The sequence below is a fragment of the Rattus rattus genome, chromosome 2 (genome assembly GCF_011064425.1).
Source record: "Rattus rattus isolate New Zealand chromosome 2, Rrattus_CSIRO_v1, whole genome shotgun sequence".
NCBI lineage: Eukaryota > Metazoa > Chordata > Mammalia > Rodentia > Muridae > Rattus > Rattus rattus.
The window spans coordinates 59,307,970-59,330,077 of NC_046155.1; the positions used below are offsets into that span (position 1 = coordinate 59,307,970).

The 22,108-nt window shown below is 45.9% G+C and overlaps 1 protein-coding gene across 1 annotated transcript in view; it reads right to left on the reverse strand.

Annotated features, from left to right (window-relative positions):
* Positions 1–20,960, reverse strand: part of Tdrd1 (tudor domain containing 1) — a 34,177-nt gene extending 13,217 nt beyond the window's left edge. Inside the window, exons 1-16 of the mRNA XM_032895561.1 lie at positions 20,908–20,960; positions 17,411–17,555; positions 16,008–16,113; positions 13,595–13,658; positions 12,620–12,724; positions 12,220–12,402; positions 11,642–11,785; positions 11,052–11,223; positions 10,036–10,122; positions 7,024–7,191; positions 6,802–6,909; positions 5,855–6,025; positions 4,406–4,648; positions 3,949–4,086; positions 1,134–1,244; positions 386–556 (exon numbers count right to left, since the gene is read on the reverse strand). Of these exons, the coding sequence (XP_032751452.1) occupies positions 386–556; positions 1,134–1,244; positions 3,949–4,086; positions 4,406–4,648; positions 5,855–6,025; positions 6,802–6,909; positions 7,024–7,191; positions 10,036–10,122; positions 11,052–11,223; positions 11,642–11,785; positions 12,220–12,402; positions 12,620–12,694 (1,771 nt within the window). The 5' untranslated portion in view covers positions 12,695–12,724; positions 13,595–13,658; positions 16,008–16,113; positions 17,411–17,555; positions 20,908–20,960. The remainder of the gene's footprint in view (positions 1–385; positions 557–1,133; positions 1,245–3,948; positions 4,087–4,405; positions 4,649–5,854; positions 6,026–6,801; positions 6,910–7,023; positions 7,192–10,035; positions 10,123–11,051; positions 11,224–11,641; positions 11,786–12,219; positions 12,403–12,619; positions 12,725–13,594; positions 13,659–16,007; positions 16,114–17,410; positions 17,556–20,907) is intronic.
* Between the last annotated feature and the right edge of the window lie 1,148 nt (positions 20,961–22,108).

Consider the following 22,108-nt stretch of genomic DNA (forward strand, 5'->3'; position numbering starts at 1 on the left):
CATCCTGACATGGTCATGTGACCAGCCATCCACTCCTGTAGGCCCTACAGGTGACGGGCTGTCAGTAACAGCCCAGGGATGAGTCCCTGCCGCTGGGCCTTGTGCCATTTCCAGGTTGCTTTAGACTAAGTAACTAGAAGTAAATGCCAGAATGCACGAGTATCTGGGGGTCTCAGAGTCCTGCAAAAACCTTTCCAAACAGCCTGTGAGTTTTCATTCCCAGAACTACAGAAGAGCAGCTCCTTCACATCATGCTAAGTATTCTGGTCAAAATACTTGGTAAGTTCCTACCCTAGCTCAGTTGAAGGTTAAAACAAGTGCATTAGTAACTGAAGGGCTCACAATGGTGGCTTCCCAGGGTGGAGAGCCTGCTGCCAACACTTACCTACTAGCCAGCACTGCATCCCTTGGAACGGAAGTAGTAAGAACTGTGGGGCTATTGCGTGCAGTTGGTCTGTGGTAACCTCTTCAACATTGCCGTAGTCCACAAAGTGTACTTTGACGTTCCCACTTGGTAGGATCTCCTTGACCAGAGCCCGGTACCAGTTGCCGTCACCTAGAAGCAGCAGAGCCTCTGATATTTCTCTTTCCTTCACACACAATGTTTCCTTAGAATAGACACTTTCTACATTAAGAGTGGTGATTTTTTTTCTCTTCTATAGATTACAGCTTTTAGTTTTTCTTCAAAAATTCCTAGACTGAGAATTCCCAAGATTCATTTTCAGAAAAGTCCCCAAACTTCTTACAGCATTGCACCCTGACATCTGATAAAAATTTCATTCATAATCTATGCAATAAATAACATGGAAGTGGGAAGCGGCCGTGACACTCTCACTGCTCAGGGGCCAGAGGCTTTGCTGTGATTTGGTCAAATGGCGAATGGTGAAAGTCTTGTCAGGTGACAAGCAGCCCAAAGCTGTCAGAAATGCCCTGTCCGCGGTGTGGGAGGACGGAGCCCCGACACCGGAGCCCCGACACCAGCTTTCATCACTGGAAGGCTGCTCATGAAGAAGGCATCAGAGCAGTTCCTCTAATCTTGGTCATGAAAACGTGCTTAAATACAGGAAGAAGACAGACGCGAACCAGAACAAGGTCTAAGTGTGACACAGGGACTGACTCCACGTCTAACTCACCTGCAAAACAGGCACAGCAAGGCCGCCCTACCTCTGCCTTGAAGCCATTGGGCGGTTTTTGTGCACAGTAGTCCGCTAAGGACTTGTTCAAGTCATCGAGCTTCTTTAAGGCTGAAAACACAGCACACAGAACATAGACTGTTAAGATGAACATTAGTCACACGTCCCCTTTAGTGTCAGAGAACATCTCACCATGAAAATCTCAGCTATGCCCCCAACAGCTGCCAAGTACAACACCTGCTGCTCCTTTCTCAAGAATTACTAAGGCAGCACAAAATATTCAGTTCAATTCTTAGATATGGAAAACCAATGACTTCTTGGGCTTGGCAGTACCATCAGTATACCACCACCCGGTCTGAGCATAAACCTTGTATACCCATGAAGTTAGTCCTGTCCTCAAAAGTAAATATAATTACTAAACGCAAAGTTTAGTTAATGTTCGGATGAAGTTCTGTGGGCAAATCTGCAGCACAGCACAGTAGAGGAAGGGAGGCAGTCTTGAACGGAAGACCTTCTACAGCTGCCGGCAGCCAGCAGCAATCACCTAGCGGGGAACAGATGGCAATTCACGGAACCAGGACAGCAAGCCACTGAGGACAAACAACAAAGACACAAACGGCTTCGGCATCTACAGAAAAGGGACCCGAGCAGCTATCTAAGCCAGAGGCAAGCGAATACCTCTGGACTATGGCAAAGGCTGTCACAGAAATAACATTCTAATTTGGGAACACCTTCAGCTTTCAGATGAGCAAGGGCACGCTGCAGGAGATGGACGGAGTAAGCACACAGAGCTCTGCAAGTCTCTTGGTTAGCATCTCGGAGGACGAATGGACTCTCCAAGGCACTCACCTGCTGACCTATCACTGTCATTGTAGTCTGTCCCAAGATGTGCTTTCAGGGCTGGAGACGTGGCTCAGTGGTTAAGAATACCAGCTGCCCTAGCACAGGACCCAGAGTGAGTTCCCCGCACCCACACTGTAGCTCACAACCATCTCTTAACTCCCGTTCTGTGAATCTGGCCCCCTCTTGTGGTCCACATAGGCACTACATGTATGTGGTGCACAGCATACAGGCAAATGGCCACACAAGTTTTAAAACGGAATAGTAGAGTAAACTCAGATTAAGGACTATAATCTCTACCAACACCTGTTAAACTAAGATAAAACCACAGAGATGACAGCAATGTAGATACAAAAAATAATAGCCCTGGGACAGCCAGTTACCCTGCACTGTATTTTAGGATGGGAACCAACTAGAAATTAACACCACCCAGTGCTGGTCCTCCAAGTTATCCACACCGGAGCTCAGAAAGGGACACACAGAACTCTCCACACCATCTATGCAATTACAAAGTGGATAAATTAAAAGCATATCAAGAAGGGAATTAAGGAAAATATGTGAACTGGTATCCATGACGTTTAGGAAGCTCCAAAGTGTGAAAGCTATGCACACAGAATGAACGCCTCAGGCTGCTGCTGCTTCTGAAAAAGAACTGCAGACCATGAGGATGGGTGGGGCCTTGGTTCCCACTGAGCTGTTACCCTTAAATTCTGCACTGGATGCCTGGCAGTCACCTACACAAATAAGTAAAATGTAAAGTCTTGCTTCTTCGGTTTTTATTTATTTTTCAGTTATGTGTATGAGTGTTCTGCCTGCATGTACATATACCACACGAATGCCTGGTGCCAATGGAAGTCAGGAGAGGACATCAAACTCCAATTCCCTGGACCTGGAGTTTCAGATGGCTGTGAGCTACAGTGTGGATACTAAGAACCAGCCTGAGTCCTCTGCAGAAGCAGCAAGTGTCTAAAATACCAAGCCATCGCCCCAGCACCTTGAGTTTTGTTCTACATGACATAATAGTCCATCTCCCTGGTGACTCTAAATGAAGACATCATGCATCTCAGAACTTGAGAGTCAGACAAGGACTTAGATATCTAGTCGGACGTATTAATTTGGCAGAAAAATGGATCTAGAAAAGTTAAACTCAATGGTTCTCATTCACTTTTACAGCTCAAATGAAACAGAAAACACAAAGTATGAGAATGTGAGACAACTAGAAATCTCAAAGTGACAGTTGTCACAATTGTGGGAAATGACTCAAGAGAAAATGTTGACTAGCACTGATGACTACAGAAACACATGGCGACTCAGCAGAAACACAATGACTCAGCAGAAACACATGGCTGAGACAATGTAGAGAAGTAGACACTGCTGTGCACTTACACCATGGAATATTATGCAACAACAACACAAGCTCCAAGGCCCTGTAATGATGTGAAGAAACAGTAACCAAAGCAAAGCTAAAATAAATATTGTATAGTTGTGTTTTATCTGAGGTTCACAAACCAGGGACATCCAGTGCAGCAGGACTGCGCTTCCTTCTCAAGGAGAAGGCATGGTAAGGAGAGGAGAAGCACCGGAGCTTCCGGGATGCCAGCCAGCATTTTCTCTCCTTCCTGGTGAGCTGTCTACCAGGGCTGATATGTGACAACCATTACACTGCACTGTTTTTATTGTTTAACTTATTCACTTTACATCCCACTCACTGTCCCCTCCCTGTCACCCCTACACTGCGCTCATTACAACATTTGGTCTCTATGAATTTAACAGTCCATCATCCATCAGATCAACAGACAGACTTAATTTTCAACAGTTATGTTAGCAACATGCCATGAAATCCAAAATGGCCACAAGACAGAATAACACAAACTACGTGCCATCGAGTCCTTCCGTGCCTGGCGGCTTACAAAGAGCACTTGTGCCACAAGGCAGCCATACACTCTCCAGAATTCATGACGCAGAGCCAGCTTACCGTCGTCTTTGAGACAGTGGCAGTAGAACTCCCCAGGGTTGTGCATCATGCAGACCATCACGTCCACGGTCTCGTCAACGGTGAACTCGACCCACGTCCACTCCAGCACCTCCACTGCTCCTTCTAAGGCCAAGGGAACTGTGAAAGCAACAGAGGTTTTCACAAGGAAGATATGTGGTTTGGGTGGGCAGGGCTGTGGAGGAGTCTGGGGCAGCTCAATTCTCTCCCACTGATACTCTGGTGTCTTTATAGGAAGGTGAGAAAAATCAGGACTGCAGTTAACCTTATCATCTGAGTGTCCCATTCCTCACTGATCAAACTTTCGACACACACACCTGGAGGTACATTTATGTGACAGTTCAATTAGAAAGGTAGAAAGGCACCCAAACACCAGCTCCCCTGATACCCCGCCTACGCATGCACTCTTGGGTCCAGCCTGTGCTGTTGGCCTGCTTACCATTTGCGGCACGCGCACTGCTGCCTTTATCTGCCACTATGTCCTTTTCCTCGATGGCAAAGCCTGAGTCTACCAGAGCTTTAGAAGCGCTGAGGTGAGGAGCCACCGATTTGTCTACGAGCTCCACCAGGGCCCTGGTCCCCTGCATGCCCACCACTCTCACTGTGACCATCCTGTTCTGCACAGTCTTCTTCATGACACAAATGGCTTCTGGAGTCCAAATTCCTAAAGATGGCTTCACTCCTAACAAAGGATTGTTAAAAGGATGTTAAAATAGTCCCTAAAACAAGCATTTACATATTCAACTTCATTTCCTCAAAGTTTCCTCAAAAACAAATCTATATCAAACACTGGAACCAAAATGTCTCATCTGAGCAGCAAGATTATATAAACACAAAAAATAGCCAAATTAACAAAAGAAACCCTTAATTCCATTGATAGAAAATGTCCAGAAAGCCAAATGTACAGAGAAAGAAAGATTAGCCATTACCTGGAATGGTTGACCTGTAAAACATACAGAGATCTCCAGGGTAGGATGGAAATCTCCTCAGACCGATGATGATTAGCATGCACAACCCACTTAAGTGTACTTAAACAAACAAACAAACAGCAAAAGAAAAAAAATAAACCTACTGAATTCTACACCTAAAACAAGAACTACTACAGCTGAATTATAGCTCAATAAAGTGATTGATCATAAAGGTATAAACAATCCAAGAAGAAATACTGGCTTTACATATTAATGTAAACTTTTGTGGGGCTGTTTTGTTTTTTTTTTCTTTAATACAAATCAATGTTGCCAATAATTCAAAGACATAGGCTAGAGTCAGTACAGAGACTAAACCTGAATGACCCCCCCCACACACACACACACACTGCCAAAAGAGAGAAAGCCCCGCTTCTCCTAGTGAAGGCAATGGGTGAGATTTGGAGAAGACCACGGGGGCTGGGGAGGTGCTACAGCAGGGTCTCTGAGGATAAGTGTGTGCGACAGGACAAACAAGTGAGCTCAGCCCTTTCCCCAGAGCAGGAGACAGGACGTCCACAGACACAGCAAGACACGTACTAAAGCACCTCGGCCATGGGGAGTGCACCCTACGGAGGTTGTTCTGCGTACTGTAGTGCAATGCATCCCGGGAAATCTGGGAGAGGACGTACATGCAGCAGCCCACGTAATTAAAGATCACCACGGTCAGCACTCAGACATGTCTGATACCAGCTAAGACCTGTGGTAATGGTGAGCCTGTAGAGCTCACTGAAGACAATGTCTTGACCCAGGAAGGAAGGAGCCCTGGTCCTATGGACAAGGAAGGCACTCCACAGTGACCCCCAAGCCTGGACCTCGGGGCTCTCACTGCTCCATCACACAGGTGTCTACACCACAAGCACACTCATTTTCATTCTCAGGTCTTATCATCTGGAGAATGAGAGGACCACAGCAATTCATACCTGCCAGCACACAATTTAAAGCTTGCATCGGCAAATCCAACAACTTTGGAATTATGGGACAAAGTCTTTTCAAACTAAGAATTTCAAAGTTTCCATAATCGACATATCCAACCAGGACAGATTCTTCTGAAGCATAGGCCAGAACCGAGGCGCGGTACCACTGGTCATCCTCTGAAACGAGGAGGAGAAAGACGTCTCAGAAACAGCACAAGTGCTCCCCAACTGGAGAGGGCCGTGTGCACATCTGCCACACTCCGCATGCGTGCTCACCAAACACTACCAGAAACCTCACATTCCCAGAGCAGGACCACTGTGCTCAGCTCACAACTTGCTTTGCTCCCCCAACCCCCTGCAACTAAATACCTGATGAAGAGCACAAAGGAAGAGAGGCTGATTTTGTTCATGGTGTCAGGTTGGGGCACGGTGGGGCAGGGGCACAGCCACTCCCTGGTGTGAAACCCAATCAAGCTGACAATGCATGACGTACATGGACTCTAACCAAGGAGTGAGTGTATGCACTGGTGGGTTCTGGGTTGCTGGCTCTTCAGTGGGCTATGGAGCTGCCCTTAAGGCAACAGTAGCACAACTAGTCTTCTACAAAGTAAAACTTGTGGAGGACAGAGGTCATGCCTGGGCTGGGCCTCCAAGCCCCCTTGCTAATTCAAACAAAGCTCATAAGAAAGGAGTGCAAGGTTCTACATAGAGTGCATACTAGTGTCCGTGCTCATCTCCACACGATAGTAAGGGACCCACGGAAACCATACATGCAGGCTCTGGGTGCTAGCGCTCTGCCGGTACAGGAAGCATAAACCACATTGCTTTGGTCTGCTGTGACTGGACACGGTTAGTGTAATTAGTGGATGTTAATCCTCAAGGCCAAGTGGGGCTATTCAGTGTGAGTCAAATATGTGTGGCTTTACTCAACTGTATGTAAAAACCGTCCTCACCTGAGAACTGAGCACAACACATGTCCCCAATGGTTGGATAAAAGTCTGAGCGTGGAGTCACGTGGCTACAGTACTCACTGAGGGACTCCTGAAGCTCGGCAAGCTTGTCTGTGGACACAAAGCACAGCTTAGACACAGAAATATGGTTTCTTGTTTTCGGGTGACACGGGAGTCTCATGGAACACTTTGTGGTGACACAACAAACTCAGAAAACTGACTTACGGCCACTCTGCAGCTGCTGACAAAAGAAGTCCTCTGGTGTCTGGATGTGGGCAACTACACCACAGAACTCGTCACCCACATTCAAAGTCAGCACTGTGGGGACCAGGGCATTTCTCTCCGTCCCGATCCTGTTCTCAGCTGTCAGTCTTCCAGTGTCCTCCGAAGTGCCTTGTCAGAAAATAAAAAGACCTTGGCAGCATGGGGGAAGGTGGAGGGGGGCATGGACGGACACGACAGTACCACAGTAACAAGGAAACCAGGGAGCCTCAATTGTTTGAAGGTGAGAAAGACCAAGTGGACGATAGCCGTTGTAGCAGCAGAGACTCGAGGGCCGGACCTTCAGAAAGAGACGGTCTGCATCATCACAGAAGGAAAACCATAGCATAAACAAAATCAGATCCAACTACAGTGCCCTCTCATAAAATATTCAGCCTCTAAGGAGCTTAGGAAAATACAATTTAGAGTTGATCCTATCAAAGAGACATGGAGCAGAGCCCACTTTACAGTGAAATGGAACCCTACAGAATGTCATTTGCTACAACAACATACTAAATTTAATTAAAATTACACTTAAAATGCATTTGTTAGTTCAAATGAGGAAAACGCTAACATAAGTACCACGCAGCTCAGAGCTGGTAGAATCTGAAGGAGCAGGGGCTTTGAACACCACAAAAAATAGAACTCAGAACACAAGATAGCTCCGAGGAATGAAAGCAAAATGAGCCACCTTCTGTGTCCTCAAGTGTGGGAGTTTCAGGAGGAGACAAGACCTCATGCCATCAACTCTCAGGATTCTGCAAGACAGACAGTTCCCTCAAAGGCACTGTTAGATAAAGCCCAAGGTCAGTTTCACTGTTTTAACTCAGACACACAGAGCAGCAGATAAGAGTTACAGAATTGATCTCACCACAGACTGGAGTGTTCTCTCACTCTAGGCCGACATGCAGAAAACCTACTGGATGGAATCTGAAGTGAAAGCAGGCGAGAAGGAGCTGATTATGCAATCGGCTCCTGAGAAGTCTCAAGTCCTGTCAGCAGATGATGTCAAGAGACGGGGAAGTGTGATAGGCACTGGAGGTCTTCTACAGGGAGAACAGAGGTGCCTGCCACAGTAGCGCCTGATATCAGTGAGAGACGGTATCTCCATTAGGGTTTCTACTGCTGTGAAGAGTACACCATGGCCAGAGCAACTCTCCCTTATAAAGGATTTAATTAATTTCACAGGGTCAGCCCCTTATCACCATCATGGGAAAATGGTGGCCCTTGAGATGCTGGGGAAGCAGAGAGCTACATCCTGACCTACAGGCAGAAAGAGAGGCCTGGTCCTGGCACAAGTTTTGAAGCCTCCAGTCAGACACTTTCTCCAACAAGGCCACATCTCCTTATCCTTCTACTCCTTTCCAATAGAGCTGCTCCCTGGTGTTAAGCACTCACATAGCTGAGCCTCTGGGGCCTTTCTCATTTCACCCCCCCCCACAGGCAGGGGTCAAAGGTGTCTCAGCCAGGTCAAGGACAGCCAGACTGTGCAGGACACTTATCAGTCATCCATTCCTGTCTCTTCTCTGTCTTTCACAGGGTGTCACTCCGCATTCCCAGTCACTGCTGGCTTTGGAATTGGATGTGGCCCACTCAGCAAAGCTCCGAGGCTCCTGAGACCTGCCCCGTTCCATACCCACAGTCACTCCCCTCCTGCACCCTTCCTCATGGTCACCTCCAGTTATACCTCAGTTTCAGCTTTCAGACCCAGCCATGTCCTTTTAAACTGATGCTTGGCAAATGTGTTCTTATCTCTTAGGTCCCTTCAAGACCCCTTTATCCCACGTCTCAGCAGCGACCTTTGCAGGGGGGGTTTTCTCTACTCAACCCTTGCATAATCTTTCTGTGTGGACCCCAGAACTCCATTCCACACAGTCTTTACACCTCCAGGGAGCCTTAGCAGAGTGGACAGAGCTCTCTGGGCCCTCCTGCTGCTTGCTGTGCAGTGCTACAATGCATCTGTGTTACTCAAGAGTGACTGCCTTACCCAGAAGCACTTAGTCTCTGCTGATCTTCTTAGCTTTCTTGTCACAACTTTTACTCTGTCATGGGCCCAGGTTTACCTCATTATTTTTCCTTACTCTGCACCATCAGCATTTATGGTCCTAAGCATGACAACTACTAGACTATTATTTGATTCTTCTGTAGGTGGTAAAGAAACACTCAACGTTTCCACAAGGATTTCAGTGTTAGGGACACCATGGGGACAAGCACAATAGGACCCAGGCTGGAGATAAAAGATAACCACAGAAGGTTGTTCCCATTGTCATAAATGTTCCTAAAGACATGGCGGTAAGGAAACATGGATGGAAGAAGGAGGGAAGAAGAAGATAGAACCAAGTGTATTTTGGGGGAAAGCGAAAAATGACTTGGCAACCAGGCGACCAAGTAAACAGGCAGAGGACGGGGCAGGAGGAGATGGTAGATTCGGGGCTGTCCAGCCTGTCTTTGGGAAGAATATTCATCAACCTGGTGTCACCCCTGTACCATGGACAAAAGACTGGGAGTCAGGTCTACATCCAAAGATCAGTGTAAGAGAGGAACACACCATAAAGCAATGGAATGAAAAATGCTAGCGGTGGATCTAATTCCCTGTTAGACTTGGTGTAAATGTGCATGCATACATCATTCACACCAGCTAACAAGTCAAAACCTACACTTAAACACTGTCCCACTCCAACCGAATTCCAGAGAAGAACTTGCTGGAGTAAACACCCAGGCTGAGAATCAACCATGCAAAGGCCGTTTGCCCTGGAAAGCCCTCAAGCTAAAGAGTCCTGCTACTCAGTTGGATTAGGATTTATCTGCAAAACACAGAGGAGAGGAGGAAGTCTGAGGTCACATACTGTGTTACTAAAGGAACTCTACCCTGTTTTCTGCAGTGGGCCTGACAATGCTGCCACCAATCCTCGTGGGGATGAGGAGCACGCTGCTGTCTAACTGCAGCCCCTGCCCAGCATGAGCCCGTATACTCACTTGGGTCCATACTTTGCTTCTTGGAGCTCTGCTCATCAGGTTTCACACCATATCCCATTTCCACAAGCACATGGTCCAGCTGTTTTCCTAAAAGGTGATTCAGAAAACACATCTCCATTGAGACACTACGTAAAGCATCACAGGCAAAGAGAAAGAAAGAAATGAGTCATCCATGAGTGTCAGACATTATAAATCCTTGCACAGACTTTGCTTAGCAGGTCAATTGTTATGGGCAAAATAACACCCACAAAAGCACAGTTTCTAAAATTCAACCAGAATTACCAGTCACTGGACCAGAAAGTTCACTAAAAAAGTCATCTTCAAAATTCCAAAGAATAGAAAAGTCGGTTATCTCCAAAGCACACTTGAATTAACCAGTTTATCCAAAGAACTCTGTTAAAGGCACAGGACCACAGGCCTACACAGAGCAGCCATCGCTGACAGAAACTCACATCCCAAGGCTGCAGTCGAAACATGAGATTCGCATGTCAACAAAAGAAAAACAGATTCACACTAAACTCCAACAGACCAGCTCCTCTTCTACCAAGTGCCCAGGATAGCCCTTCTGTGAGAGGAAGGCATAGCATCTTGGAAACTGAGGCAGTGAGTAATGCCGTATAAGACAGTAAACTACAAAAGGACAGGATCCCTGACTGCATCTGCTCCTCAACTGAACACCAATGCCAATGCTATGCACATCTGTGACGGCTGCTGCTGGAAATGCATGGGTCAACAGATCACAGACAGCCGCTAGCTTCCTCTGTAAAGCTGCAGAACTCACAGGAGCCATTATGAGAACAGTATAAGGATAATAGCACAGTAGCCTCTTACTGTCCCACGTCTGGCCTTCTAAACCATCTGATCCCACAGTGTGGATGAATAGCTAATTCAAGGCCCCATTTCATCACAATGGGAATGACACTACACAGAGTACTTGGTTCTATTCCATGGTTCTGTTGCTCCTCTGAGAAACAGATGGGAACTAAGGAGCGTGAAGACGACGACTCACATCTTACCTGAACTCTGCAGCACGACGTCGACAGCACAGGTGAGCCCCTCCTCCTCTGAGATGTCCACGACCTTGATGGAGCAGTACTGCTCGAACAGCAGGGCCTTGACAGCTACAACACAGTCTTCAGTCCACTCACCCGCAGCGGGGACGACTCCTGACACATAGCACTTTATGGCCTGAAAAGAATGAAAAATGAAAATGTTAATGATTTAAAGAGTTTTTAAAAGAATGTATTTCATGCTGAAAACAACCATCAAAAGCTGTGAGTGTGAACCAGGTACTGCATCTGAAGTGTGCTCACATTGACCTCTGATGCTTCTGCTGGCAAGGCTAACTCTTGGTAACCGAAGCCTCAGAATAGATAATAGATAAAAACTTTACCTTTACTGTGCATCAATTCTGGCTTCTTTCCAATATTATACAAATAAAGAAGTGACTGGTTTTATAGAGCCAAGTATGACATGCTGAAAAGCTACTTACTCACAGGAGATGCTACTTAATTAGAGAACAGGAGAGGCAGCTCCGGGGTGTTCATCCACAGTGACCCAGGAGGGGAGCAGGGATGCGACAGGAGTTCACAAGGAAGGGACTCACGGAAGGAGGAAACAGGCTGATACTTCTGCTTAGCTGGTGGATTCTGTCGATTGGGATGATCTCTTCATTTCCGTAGTCGATGTACAAGACACGTGCCTTCTTCTGCAGCACGTCCACGCCTTCTACTACGGCTCGGTTCCAGGTCTGCAAGGCAGATAGGCGGCACTCTGCTTTGAACACAACTTTCACAACCCTGGTCTAAGAAGCCATCAGCCAGCCTAGGTGGCAGGCAAACAAAGGTTCCTGCTTCCTCCAGAGGCACCCAAAAAGCCACCGCCGTTCTGATGAGAGATCCCTAAGATGTCCCAGTCTGGACATCTTCAGAGGGATAGTACTCTGAGGTTACCCCAGCCCGGATAACAACCGTACCCTGCCTCGGCTGCACACTGAAGAGCAGCTCTGAAGGCCAGCAAGGGGTGTGACACAGCCGCCTGCTTAGGAGTGAGGCCGAAGAGCCTGGTGGGCCAGGGCAGGGAGGAGCATGCAGGGATGACCTGAGTCTGCCCCACGACAGCCGCTGCAGCGTTAATAGCTCCGTCGTCATGAGCATCCTATTAAACAATTCAGTGACTGGTTACCTGATCAACCGTGTACTTGGCAACACAGACTTCCCCCTTAACAGGAAGATATCCGTCTTCAGGCACCATATTTGCATATGTCTCTTTCAAACTTGCAGAGAGTTGGTTCATGTACTCTAAAACCTCTGAGGAATACAACTGGACATAAAAATGACCCGGGTGCTTGAATTCAGTAACTGTGCCCTTTCAAAGATGAGAAAAAGAGAGAAAGAAAGAAAAAGAGAAAAAGCATAAGTTCCTTAAATTTTACACCTAAGATAGAGAAAAGCAGTGTGTAATTTTATAGTCTTTATTGACTTAGTCAGGCCTAGTCACACTGTGAACTCAATCAAGTACAACAAACCAAGAGTAAAACCCAGTGGTTCTCTTGATCTCTCTCCATGGAAAGCAAACCCAGTACCTTTATTTCCATGGATTTCCTCAGTTGGAGACTCCTCAGATCAGAAAACATTACTCTCTCTGCACCAGCTGTCATTTCTTTAGTAACTCCCAGGGGACAGGCAACCTGCTTGGAACAAGCACACACAGCTCTGACATAGCCTACTCCCACTGGCTTAGTGGCCACAAGGTCTCACTCTTACACACGAGTCACGAACCACAGAAGCTGGGAGGCTCTGAGACTCCTGAGAGCAACTCTCTGCAGGCAGGGGACACAACACGGGGTCCAAGTCAGGAACGTGGGCAGCAGGAACATAACCTCCTGGTAGTTACACAGATGAATCCATTCAACTTTCAAGAATTTTTGGTTTAGCTTTTGAGATATTCTCTCACTCTGCAATGGAGGCTAGCCTGAAGCTATGTAGCCTCAGCTAGCCTAGAACTCAACACTATCTACCTGGCTCAGCCTCTCAAATGCTGGGTTTGCAGGCACGAGTCACTCTACCTGGCTAAATTTAAATGTTTACCTGCTAGTGTTTTGTAAGAATAGATACTGTAGAGATATTTTTCAGTAGGAGGCACTATCAGCTACAGAAAGAGAAGAATTCTCTGTGAATGCAAGTTGGACGCAGTGGTATTATGAATGCTTTGCCCAAATGGTTACTTAGATGGAGGAGAGCGAACAGAAGCAACACCGGAGAGACAGGCCTGGGGCGGAGACCCACAGAGGGAGAGCCTGGGCTAGAGGGGCTACCAGGCCAGGGCTAGGGAGTAGTCCACATTACTTATACAGAAACATAGCTGGCTCCAGGACATTTTGGGGAAAGACTGGAAAGAAATAATTCCCCAAAGCCCCAAGCAGGCACTCTATGGCATCCCATCCCACCACTATGGAATTAATGGGGTTTTGCTTACTTTACACAGACATGATGTATTAGTTCAAAATATCTTTATACAGGACATTTAAAATTTACTTAAATGCCAAAGAATATCCTACCTCATTCTTCACGTCAATGGTCTTTGTTTCAAATGGTGATTTATTATCTTCAAGCTTATGCAGACTGTAATGAAACAAGTGATTATGATGCACACAGTACAAAGAAACTGAAGGGGGGTCACACATCTCAATTTCTTTAAATTCTTAATCAACAAAATTTAGAAGGGAAAAAATGTGGAGATCAGTAGCCCTGACTTGTCCTGGCTCCCATTATGAAGGTCTAAAAAGCCCAGGTCTCATAGCTTCCCAGAGCGACCTAGGAGATGATAAGAACTAGCAGGTAGTCTTCCTGACATGGCTCTGCCATCAACTAAAGTCTACAATGGATTTGCTTCTTGAGGCAAGGCTGAGAAGATTAAATCTGAGGAAAGATTGCTACTATTAATATGCTTTTCCTGTTATTATTAAATACATAATAATTACTAGGTATTGACCCACCCTTTTTAGTAGATTTCTGTAGATCTAAGAAAATGTACTATCTTGTAGTGATGCTATACAGACAAATAGGTAATAGTTCTATAGAATTCCTGATTTGTTTCAAATAATTTTAGGAAGAAAGTTTTTAGAAATAGTCTTAGTTGCTAGAAAGATGTAATAAAGTTAGAATCAAGAATAGAATGTGTTCACTCTTCATAATAGTAAGCAAATGCTGCATAAGAAGAAATACAAAATGCTTTCATAATCACACTAGCAAGAGAACTAGACTTGGGACAATTTTGTGATCCAGGAAAAACATTCAGGTCTAAGGATGAAGACACGGGTGTGCACTGTGATAGAGCCAGGCCATGTGAGACTGTTGCTTTGACCTTATGATGAACTTATAGAATGAAACACTGCTTTGAACTTAATATCAGCATCCTTCTGCAACTCCCCTTTTGTGTAACATTTTATCTATGAGGTAATTTTCTAAAGAACTTTTTGTCTAAGAATGTATAAAAGACCAGAGAAAAGAAAGTTGTCAGTTGAATGGTTTGGCTTGGAGAGTTCTGTCCTATCTATCCATCCATCCATCCATCCATCCATCCTCCATCCATCCCATCCATCCATCCTCCATCCATCCATCCTCCATCCATCCATCCATCCTCCATCCATCCTCCATCCATCCATCCATCCATCCTCCATCCATCCATCCTCCATCCATCCATCATCCATCCATCCATCCATCCATCCATCCTCCATCCATCCATCCATATGTGTCTGTTTGTCTCTATGTTTGTGTGTAGGTATTTATGTAGGTATGCAAGCATGCATGAATACTGGTGGAGTTGATTGTGACAGACAGTTGGGCCCAGCCAGAGTGTAGGTATATGAATGTGCATGCGTTTGTGCATATTTGTCTATATAAAGCATCTTAATTCTTTTCCTTTCCTTCCTCTCTGGTTCACCAGGGAAAGGAGCCCTGGCAGTCCATCCTTTTACTCAATTCCCTGCTGTTAAACAGCACATGTCATTCACCAGATGTTAGCACTCTTTAAAGTACAAGTAATAAAGAGTTAAGTTTTTAGCACTTAATGAAGCTCAGAACAGTAAGGAGTTAAGTTCTTAGCACAGAACAGTAAGGAGGAGTCAAGTTTCCCTAGCACAGAGCAGTAAGGAGTTAAGTTCTCAGCACAGAGCAGTAAGGAGTTAAGTTCCCCTAGTGCTTATTTAAACATAAAGAGTAAAATAAAATGCAGAGTTCCAATGTTTAATAAAACACAGCATTAGAGAGAAAAGAAGCCAGTGTTTTTTTAACCATAGAATAATCAAGAAAGTCTTTAGAATCTGTTGGAAGTTATCAGCAAGCACTCAGTATAGCTAGAGAGCTAGAAGGCCAGAGACCATCAGTCTTTAAAGCCATGTCAGACTCTGTGTCCCACTTCAAGGCCATGCCAGGCTGGGCAGGCTCCCGGCAAGGATCCTTGTCTGTAAAATACAGTCCTTACATCCCATAGACAACTGAGTGTAAACTAGAAAATGCCATCAAGTTGCGACATTTTTATTTCAAAGCTACACTTGCTGAGGCACTAGGAGAGCTACATCATTTAACGTCCAGGACCACACCCCGGGCAACGGGCAGAGCGCTGTAAGATGCCAGTTATTAAAAATGTACTTGAGGGGATAAAGAGCTGGCTAAGAGTTAAGAGTACTTCTTGTCCTTGCAAAGGACCTGGGTTCGATTCCCAGCACCCGCATGGAGGCTCACCACTTCCTTTTGGTACCAGATACACATGTGGTGCTCAGAAATCTAAAATGTAAAATTACTTGTAGTCCTAAATCTTGCTATACACGACTAGTGCTTCTGACGTGCAAGCAGGCATAGCGGGGGTTGCAATACCGTGTATATAACTTGGGCCTGCTTAAGTCACTAGATCTCATTCATCAGAGCTACCCACGTCCACCGTCCCCAAAGAGTGAAATCATCGGAGCTAACCTTTGCTGCACAGGTCTACAGATGGTGCTATGGGAAGACCAGTCTCTCCTCTGGCATGCTGTGGAGCAGTAATATGTCTGCTTGCACTGGGAACACCTCAGCGACCCTGCAGAGCACAGGCTGTCTCAGTCTGAGGCATTACAGAAGGGCGTAGTAATTTGGGCATTTTGGTTTCTTTAAAAACCACAGAAAGGGGTTGGGGATTTAGCTCAGTGGTAGAGCGCTTGCCTAGGAAGCGCAAGGCCCTGGGTTGGTCCCCAGCTCGAAAAAAAAAAAAAAAAAAAAAAAAAAATAAATAAAAAAAAAAAAAAAAAAAAAAAAAAAAAAACCACAGAAATATTACATCTTTTCTTTTTAATTCCAGGTGTGGGACATGGGCTGCTTCAGACTGTCCACAGCAACAGCTATGATTCTCCCTCATGCTCTGGCAGCGGCACGATTTTGCCAGCAGCGGATAGTTGCGATTATGTGGCGTTTGGATCCTGGGGACTTTTTAGAAGGTATATAGTAAGTGCTAGGGCCTTAGATAACCTGACAGTGAAGATCAAACCTTCCAAGGACCTTGATGCCCCTAATCAGCAGGAAGTCATCTAATCATAATGGTGCCCCTTCCCCTCTGTCCTTCCTTCTAGCTAGCGCTAGGGGTTGGAAGGGTGGAAAGAATGGGGAAGGGTGGAAGGAAGAAGAACCCACAAAATAGCAAAATCCAGCTACGGAGGGGGCTGAAGAGATACCTTAGTGGTTACAGCACTGACTGCTTTTCTAGAGGACTGAGGGTTCCTCAGACCTTTGGCTCGGACACTATATGCAGATTGGGCAAAGGTTTTGGCAGCTCTGACTGTCAGAACCAAAAGCTACACACCTCTTACCAGGGACAGGCAAAACACGACATTCTATATGGCAAAGGCATACAGCCTTCTGTTCATTTATGAAAGTAAATTGTGAAAATCTGATACAGTTACACAATGGCTACTATTTCTCAACCAACACAAATAATTGGAACATCACTGACAGATTAATCTGATAACCACTCGTAATGAAGCAAAATGCAAACGAGTGGGCCTATGGCTCTGTAATCCCTTGGTGACATGACTACCTCAGGGCTAGAATGATGGGGACCTTCTGAGGGGACAGAAACCTTCTCTGTCTTGGTAAGATGTGTGTCTGTGCCTTTCAGGACATGCTCTTTGTTTGAAAACCGTAAATGTAATAGTGGGTGAGACAGCAGGAACGACAGAAGCAGCCACTGCCGTGCCACCACTCGGGTGAATTAACAGGGTGGTGACACCACCTAAGCCATTCGCAGTCCCTGAAACATGACATGGTTCATGCTCACTCCAATAAAATACCCCTCAGATGCTCAGAAAGATCGCCCTGTGGACGTTGAAGGCAAACCTGCTTACCGAACAGGCCACAGCGATGGCAGGTTGTGGACCGCAGGGGCGGTCCTAACGAGTTGAAGAGAGCTGGGTTATTTACGGACAAGGCATTCTCAAACAGCTTGTGAGATTTTTTTGATTTTTCAGGAGTCACAGCATTGCTGGGCTTCTATGAGACAAAGAACAGCAATATTAAACGCCTTCTGATGCTCCATGGGGGCCGCCGCACTGTGAGACAGGGCAGGCGAGACTTTCCTTACTCCTCTCGCAGACAGTCCCAGCCCTAAACCTAGCATACAAAGCAGGCCTAAGGCAGCTCTGAAAGGAAGCAAAGAAGGCACCAACTCTACTCAGGCTGGTAAAACGATGCCACCCCCAGTGGTGTGCACGTCACATAAAATTCACAGGAACCCTAGGAAAGTCATTCAGAGATACGTACCGATCAAACTGAAGTTGTGAGGTGCTCAAGTAACTCACGAGAATTGAGGGAGGGCGAGTGGGAGGCATAGATGGCAGAGATAAGCTTTCAGTACAGTTAAACAGGCTGATGAGACACCACTGAGATGTGTCTTAGATGAGAAACTCAAGCAGCAGAAAGACAGAACATTAGGTCATAAATGTTAATGAACAGAGACCAGGGGGCAGCATATTGCTATCAGATAAAAGATTACAGAGGAAAGATAATTTCAGCAGAGCACAGTACGTGGCCAGTCAATCTAACAAGAAGACCTCACAGCCATAGGCATGTTTGCAGACAACAGCAGAGGTCCACATGTGAAGAGGAGAAAGGCGACCAGTGAGCACAGACGGGAGAGTCCTGTTCCCTCAACAACTGACATGACCTGACAGAGAAGAGGCAGTGTCACAAGTGTCACAACTCAGCAGCACTGTGCAGCCACAGGCTCAGCAGGAACACGCAATGGCCAGTATGGCCAGTGCACCAGGACACACACTGTGTTCAAGAGCTAAACAGAGCACGGAGCTGTAAATCAAACCACAACTTTAAGGAGTTGAGGGCTGTGGCACAACCCAGAGGCATGTGTCCTCTGTTTAGCATCCATAGGAGCCGGGAGCTTAGAAAGGAGAGCTGGAACTGATCAGATGGCTCGCTGACCACGGTGAGTTCCAGCGGGAGTAGACAGCAGAAGGCAGTAAGCTCGTCACACCGAACACTTGGAAACTCAAAAACACTCTTCTGAATAACATGTGGGTCTCAGAGGGTGAGTTAAGGCATACTGAACAAAAATAAACAAAACGCCTACACATTATCACAGCTTATGGGAACTTAAAGTTCTGGTAAGAGAAAGAGTTGCCCGGGAGCACAGGAGACAAGTGCCCAGGTCAATGACTTCTCTCTCGTCTTCCTTCTTCAAGTGAAATAAATAAATGGAGTACACCTGAACTACGCAACCTACAAACTTCACAAACCAGGCAAGAACAGACTCAGCTCTGCATACGTAAAGTCTGACTACAGAAGCAACACACACCAGTTCTTAAAGTTTAAAACAAATCCCAGCTTTAGAGCCCCCCCCCCACCCCGCAAAAAGAAATGTCAAAGGCCAGGATGTTTTCACCAAAGAATTCTTATCAAATGTCTCAACAATACAATAATGGAGTCTCCTTTTGAGGAAACAGAAGAGAACACTTATCCCCTGACACATGGTGTTTACTTCAGAGATGCAAGGCTGCTGAGCTAATTAGCATATTAGATAAACCCACCAAACAGACTACCATATCTGTCACTGTATCAATCAGTATAGCAAATGCATTTGATTCCTAGAACAAAGGACTTCAACAGAACGCACGCTAAGTTTAGAAAGTGCTACCATTTTTGCTTCTTAGCAATGAATTCAAGGACTCACAAATGTAAGGAGTCACTCAAAAAATAATTCTTAAGCATAAATCTAACAAATGACTTAACACAGAGGCTGAAAGCTGCAAAGTGATGAGATCAGAGACAACACACGGAGACACGGTGTCTGTGGTCAGAAGATGACACAGAAGGTGCCTGACTCCAACATCAGATGACAGATTTAGTGCAATCCATGCTGACATCAGAGCAATGTCTCCATGCAGATACAGACAAGATTGTTCTCGTCAGTCTATCTTAAGGCAGGCAAACTACAATGGCTAGAATGATCAATCTTGAAAATCAAAATAAAGTGGAAGGAACCCATGAAGGTTTCAGGACCTCCTGGGCACTGATTGTGACTATGGTGCTGGTGAAGGACAGACAATGCGTGGAAAGCCATGAAGAAGAGAACACATCTGTGACATCTACAACTTTTTATGTATCCTCAACTGACTTGACTAATTCCCAGACAACCTAGACAAGCTGACCTCCCACAAACAGCAGCCAGGGTAGCAGACCACCTGACCAAGAGACCTCAACTCAAGCTCCTTTGACAAAATAAACTCAAACAGATCAAATTATAAAAAACTCTGAAATTTTTCTCAAAAAGACACATCTGAGTGATCTAGAGTAGCAAAGAGTTTGCAGTCTTAATTCCCAAGTCCAATGTGCACTCATATGAAGATTCTGGCCAGCCAGCCAGCTCCTAAATGAAGCCTTCTGTTCTGCAAAATGCTGCCTTCAGAGCTGGGAGGTCTAGGTGCAGGCAGGAGCAAGGCCAGGCAAACGAGGCTTCACCAAACAAATGAACAAGCAGGACCTGGATTCTGAAGCTTACAAAGAACTTTCAAACCTTAACAGTTAAAACCTGAGTGAGGGCTAAGACTGGCTGTTCTTCCAGAGGTCCCAGGTTTAATTCTCAGCACCCACATGGCAGCAACTCACAACTGTAATTCAAGTCTTAGGTGATCTGACACCCTCACACAGACACAAATGGAGGCAAAACCAGACACATGAAGTAAAGTAAGTATATTACTTAAAAAACAAACAAAAAACCTAAATGAAGTCAGCTGGCAGTGATGCCTGCCTTTAATCCCAGAACTGAAGGCAGAGGCAAGCAAAACTCTGAGTTCAAGGCTAGCCTGGTCTATAGAGTGGGTTCCAGGACTCCCAGGGCTACAGAGAAGCCCCGTGTCTCCGAAAAACAAACCAAAACATAAAAAAATTAAATGGCCCACCTAGAAAATGGACAAAAGACAAGTATTTCTCCAACTAATACTGCGTATCACTGCCTCTTCATCTCATGACAAAGCATTCATATTTAACAATCGAGCCAGCCCAGTCAACAAGGAATTGCTAAGAGAGAGAAGCCTGCACTAGAATTCCCCTTAGAAAATGCTCTCAAAGCGACCAACTGTACAACTCAGCACATGTTACCCACTGCCAGTGCTCAAGGAGGGGCAGAACCGACAGAGGTGGTCACAGAAAGGAAGGCCCTGTGAGGATGGCAATGTTCTAGGTCACATGACAACTGCTTGAATGGGAATCTACATTGTCCTAAGAAAAGTTCTAGGTTAGAGAGAGGACAAACTTGACCTTGACTGACCCTAACAGAACAGATGCCCCTTTAGTAGTACTGACAGTATCAGAATGCAGAAAAGAAACTTACAGTTTTTACTTGGTTAGGTGGTGAATTGTTTCCAAGACTTAATGACACTGGGTTTCCTGGGAGAGAGAAAACACAATTCCTATTAAATGCCAATTACTGCTTTTTACTTCGGAAAACATAAAATAGCATCCCTCGGTGATGCCCAAACAGAATGCTATCCCAGCCACACTGTGAGTGAGTGAGTGGTGCTCCTCTTTCTGGTTGAGAGTAAGGATTTGCTAGGGTCACAGGTGGTCCATGCGGGCCATTTCTTGAACAGAAAACTTCACTGCAAACTTTTCTCCAGTCACAAAGTGGACAAGTTCATTCCTTTTGACTCTATTGTGCAGTTGTTAAATGAATGGCCTACTAAGTTAGATTCCCATGAGGTGACTTTAAAGTATCTAAGAGACTCCGGCCTCACAGACAGGAAAAGGAGCATCAAATGTTCTTCACAGATTAAGAGCACATTAAGAGTTAGTGCTAATACACAGAAGAATTAAACAGGGAAAGGAAAGGAAGAGGAGGAAGAGAGGGGAGGGGAGGAGAGGAGAGGGGAAAAGAGGGAAAGAGAGGGCAGGAGAGGGGAGGACGGGGCAAGAAAAGGGACAGCTAACATTCAGGGCCATTTGAGGAGTTGTATAGGACCCTGTTACTGTAGAGGCTTCTTAAAATATATACATATAGTGAAAGAAATCTAAATGGAGTCACCAAAAATAACGAGGCAATGCCCCAACGTTCACCCCCACGTGAAACCTCCGCTGGAGAAGCAGCTACATCTGGCTGAGTCATTGCCAGAGACCCCATGGGAACCTCCAAACACCTCAGGGCACTGCCAAGGCTACTGACTGACTGACTGACGCTTGGCCCCGTTGCTTAAGACAACACTTACATATTCTTGAACACAGAGAACTTGAGGTGGTGCCACACTGCAGCACTCACCCCTACTGACTAGTCAGTGTTCATGGTACCAGAAGACACTGCACATTACCAGAGGGCAATGGTAACCAACAGCCCAGCCACAAACCTGACCGCTACACTAGCTGACCTGCCCTGTACTGATTCGAGTAGCACAGATGTATTGTGGGAATAACCCACCAACTCTCGGGAGTGGATCAAGGCCTACTCCCTGAGCTAGGACCAATGGCTGACACTGCTTAGGTGGCCGAGAAGGTAAAAGGTCATGGACTTTGGGGAAATCAATACTGCGGTTCTGCTAAAG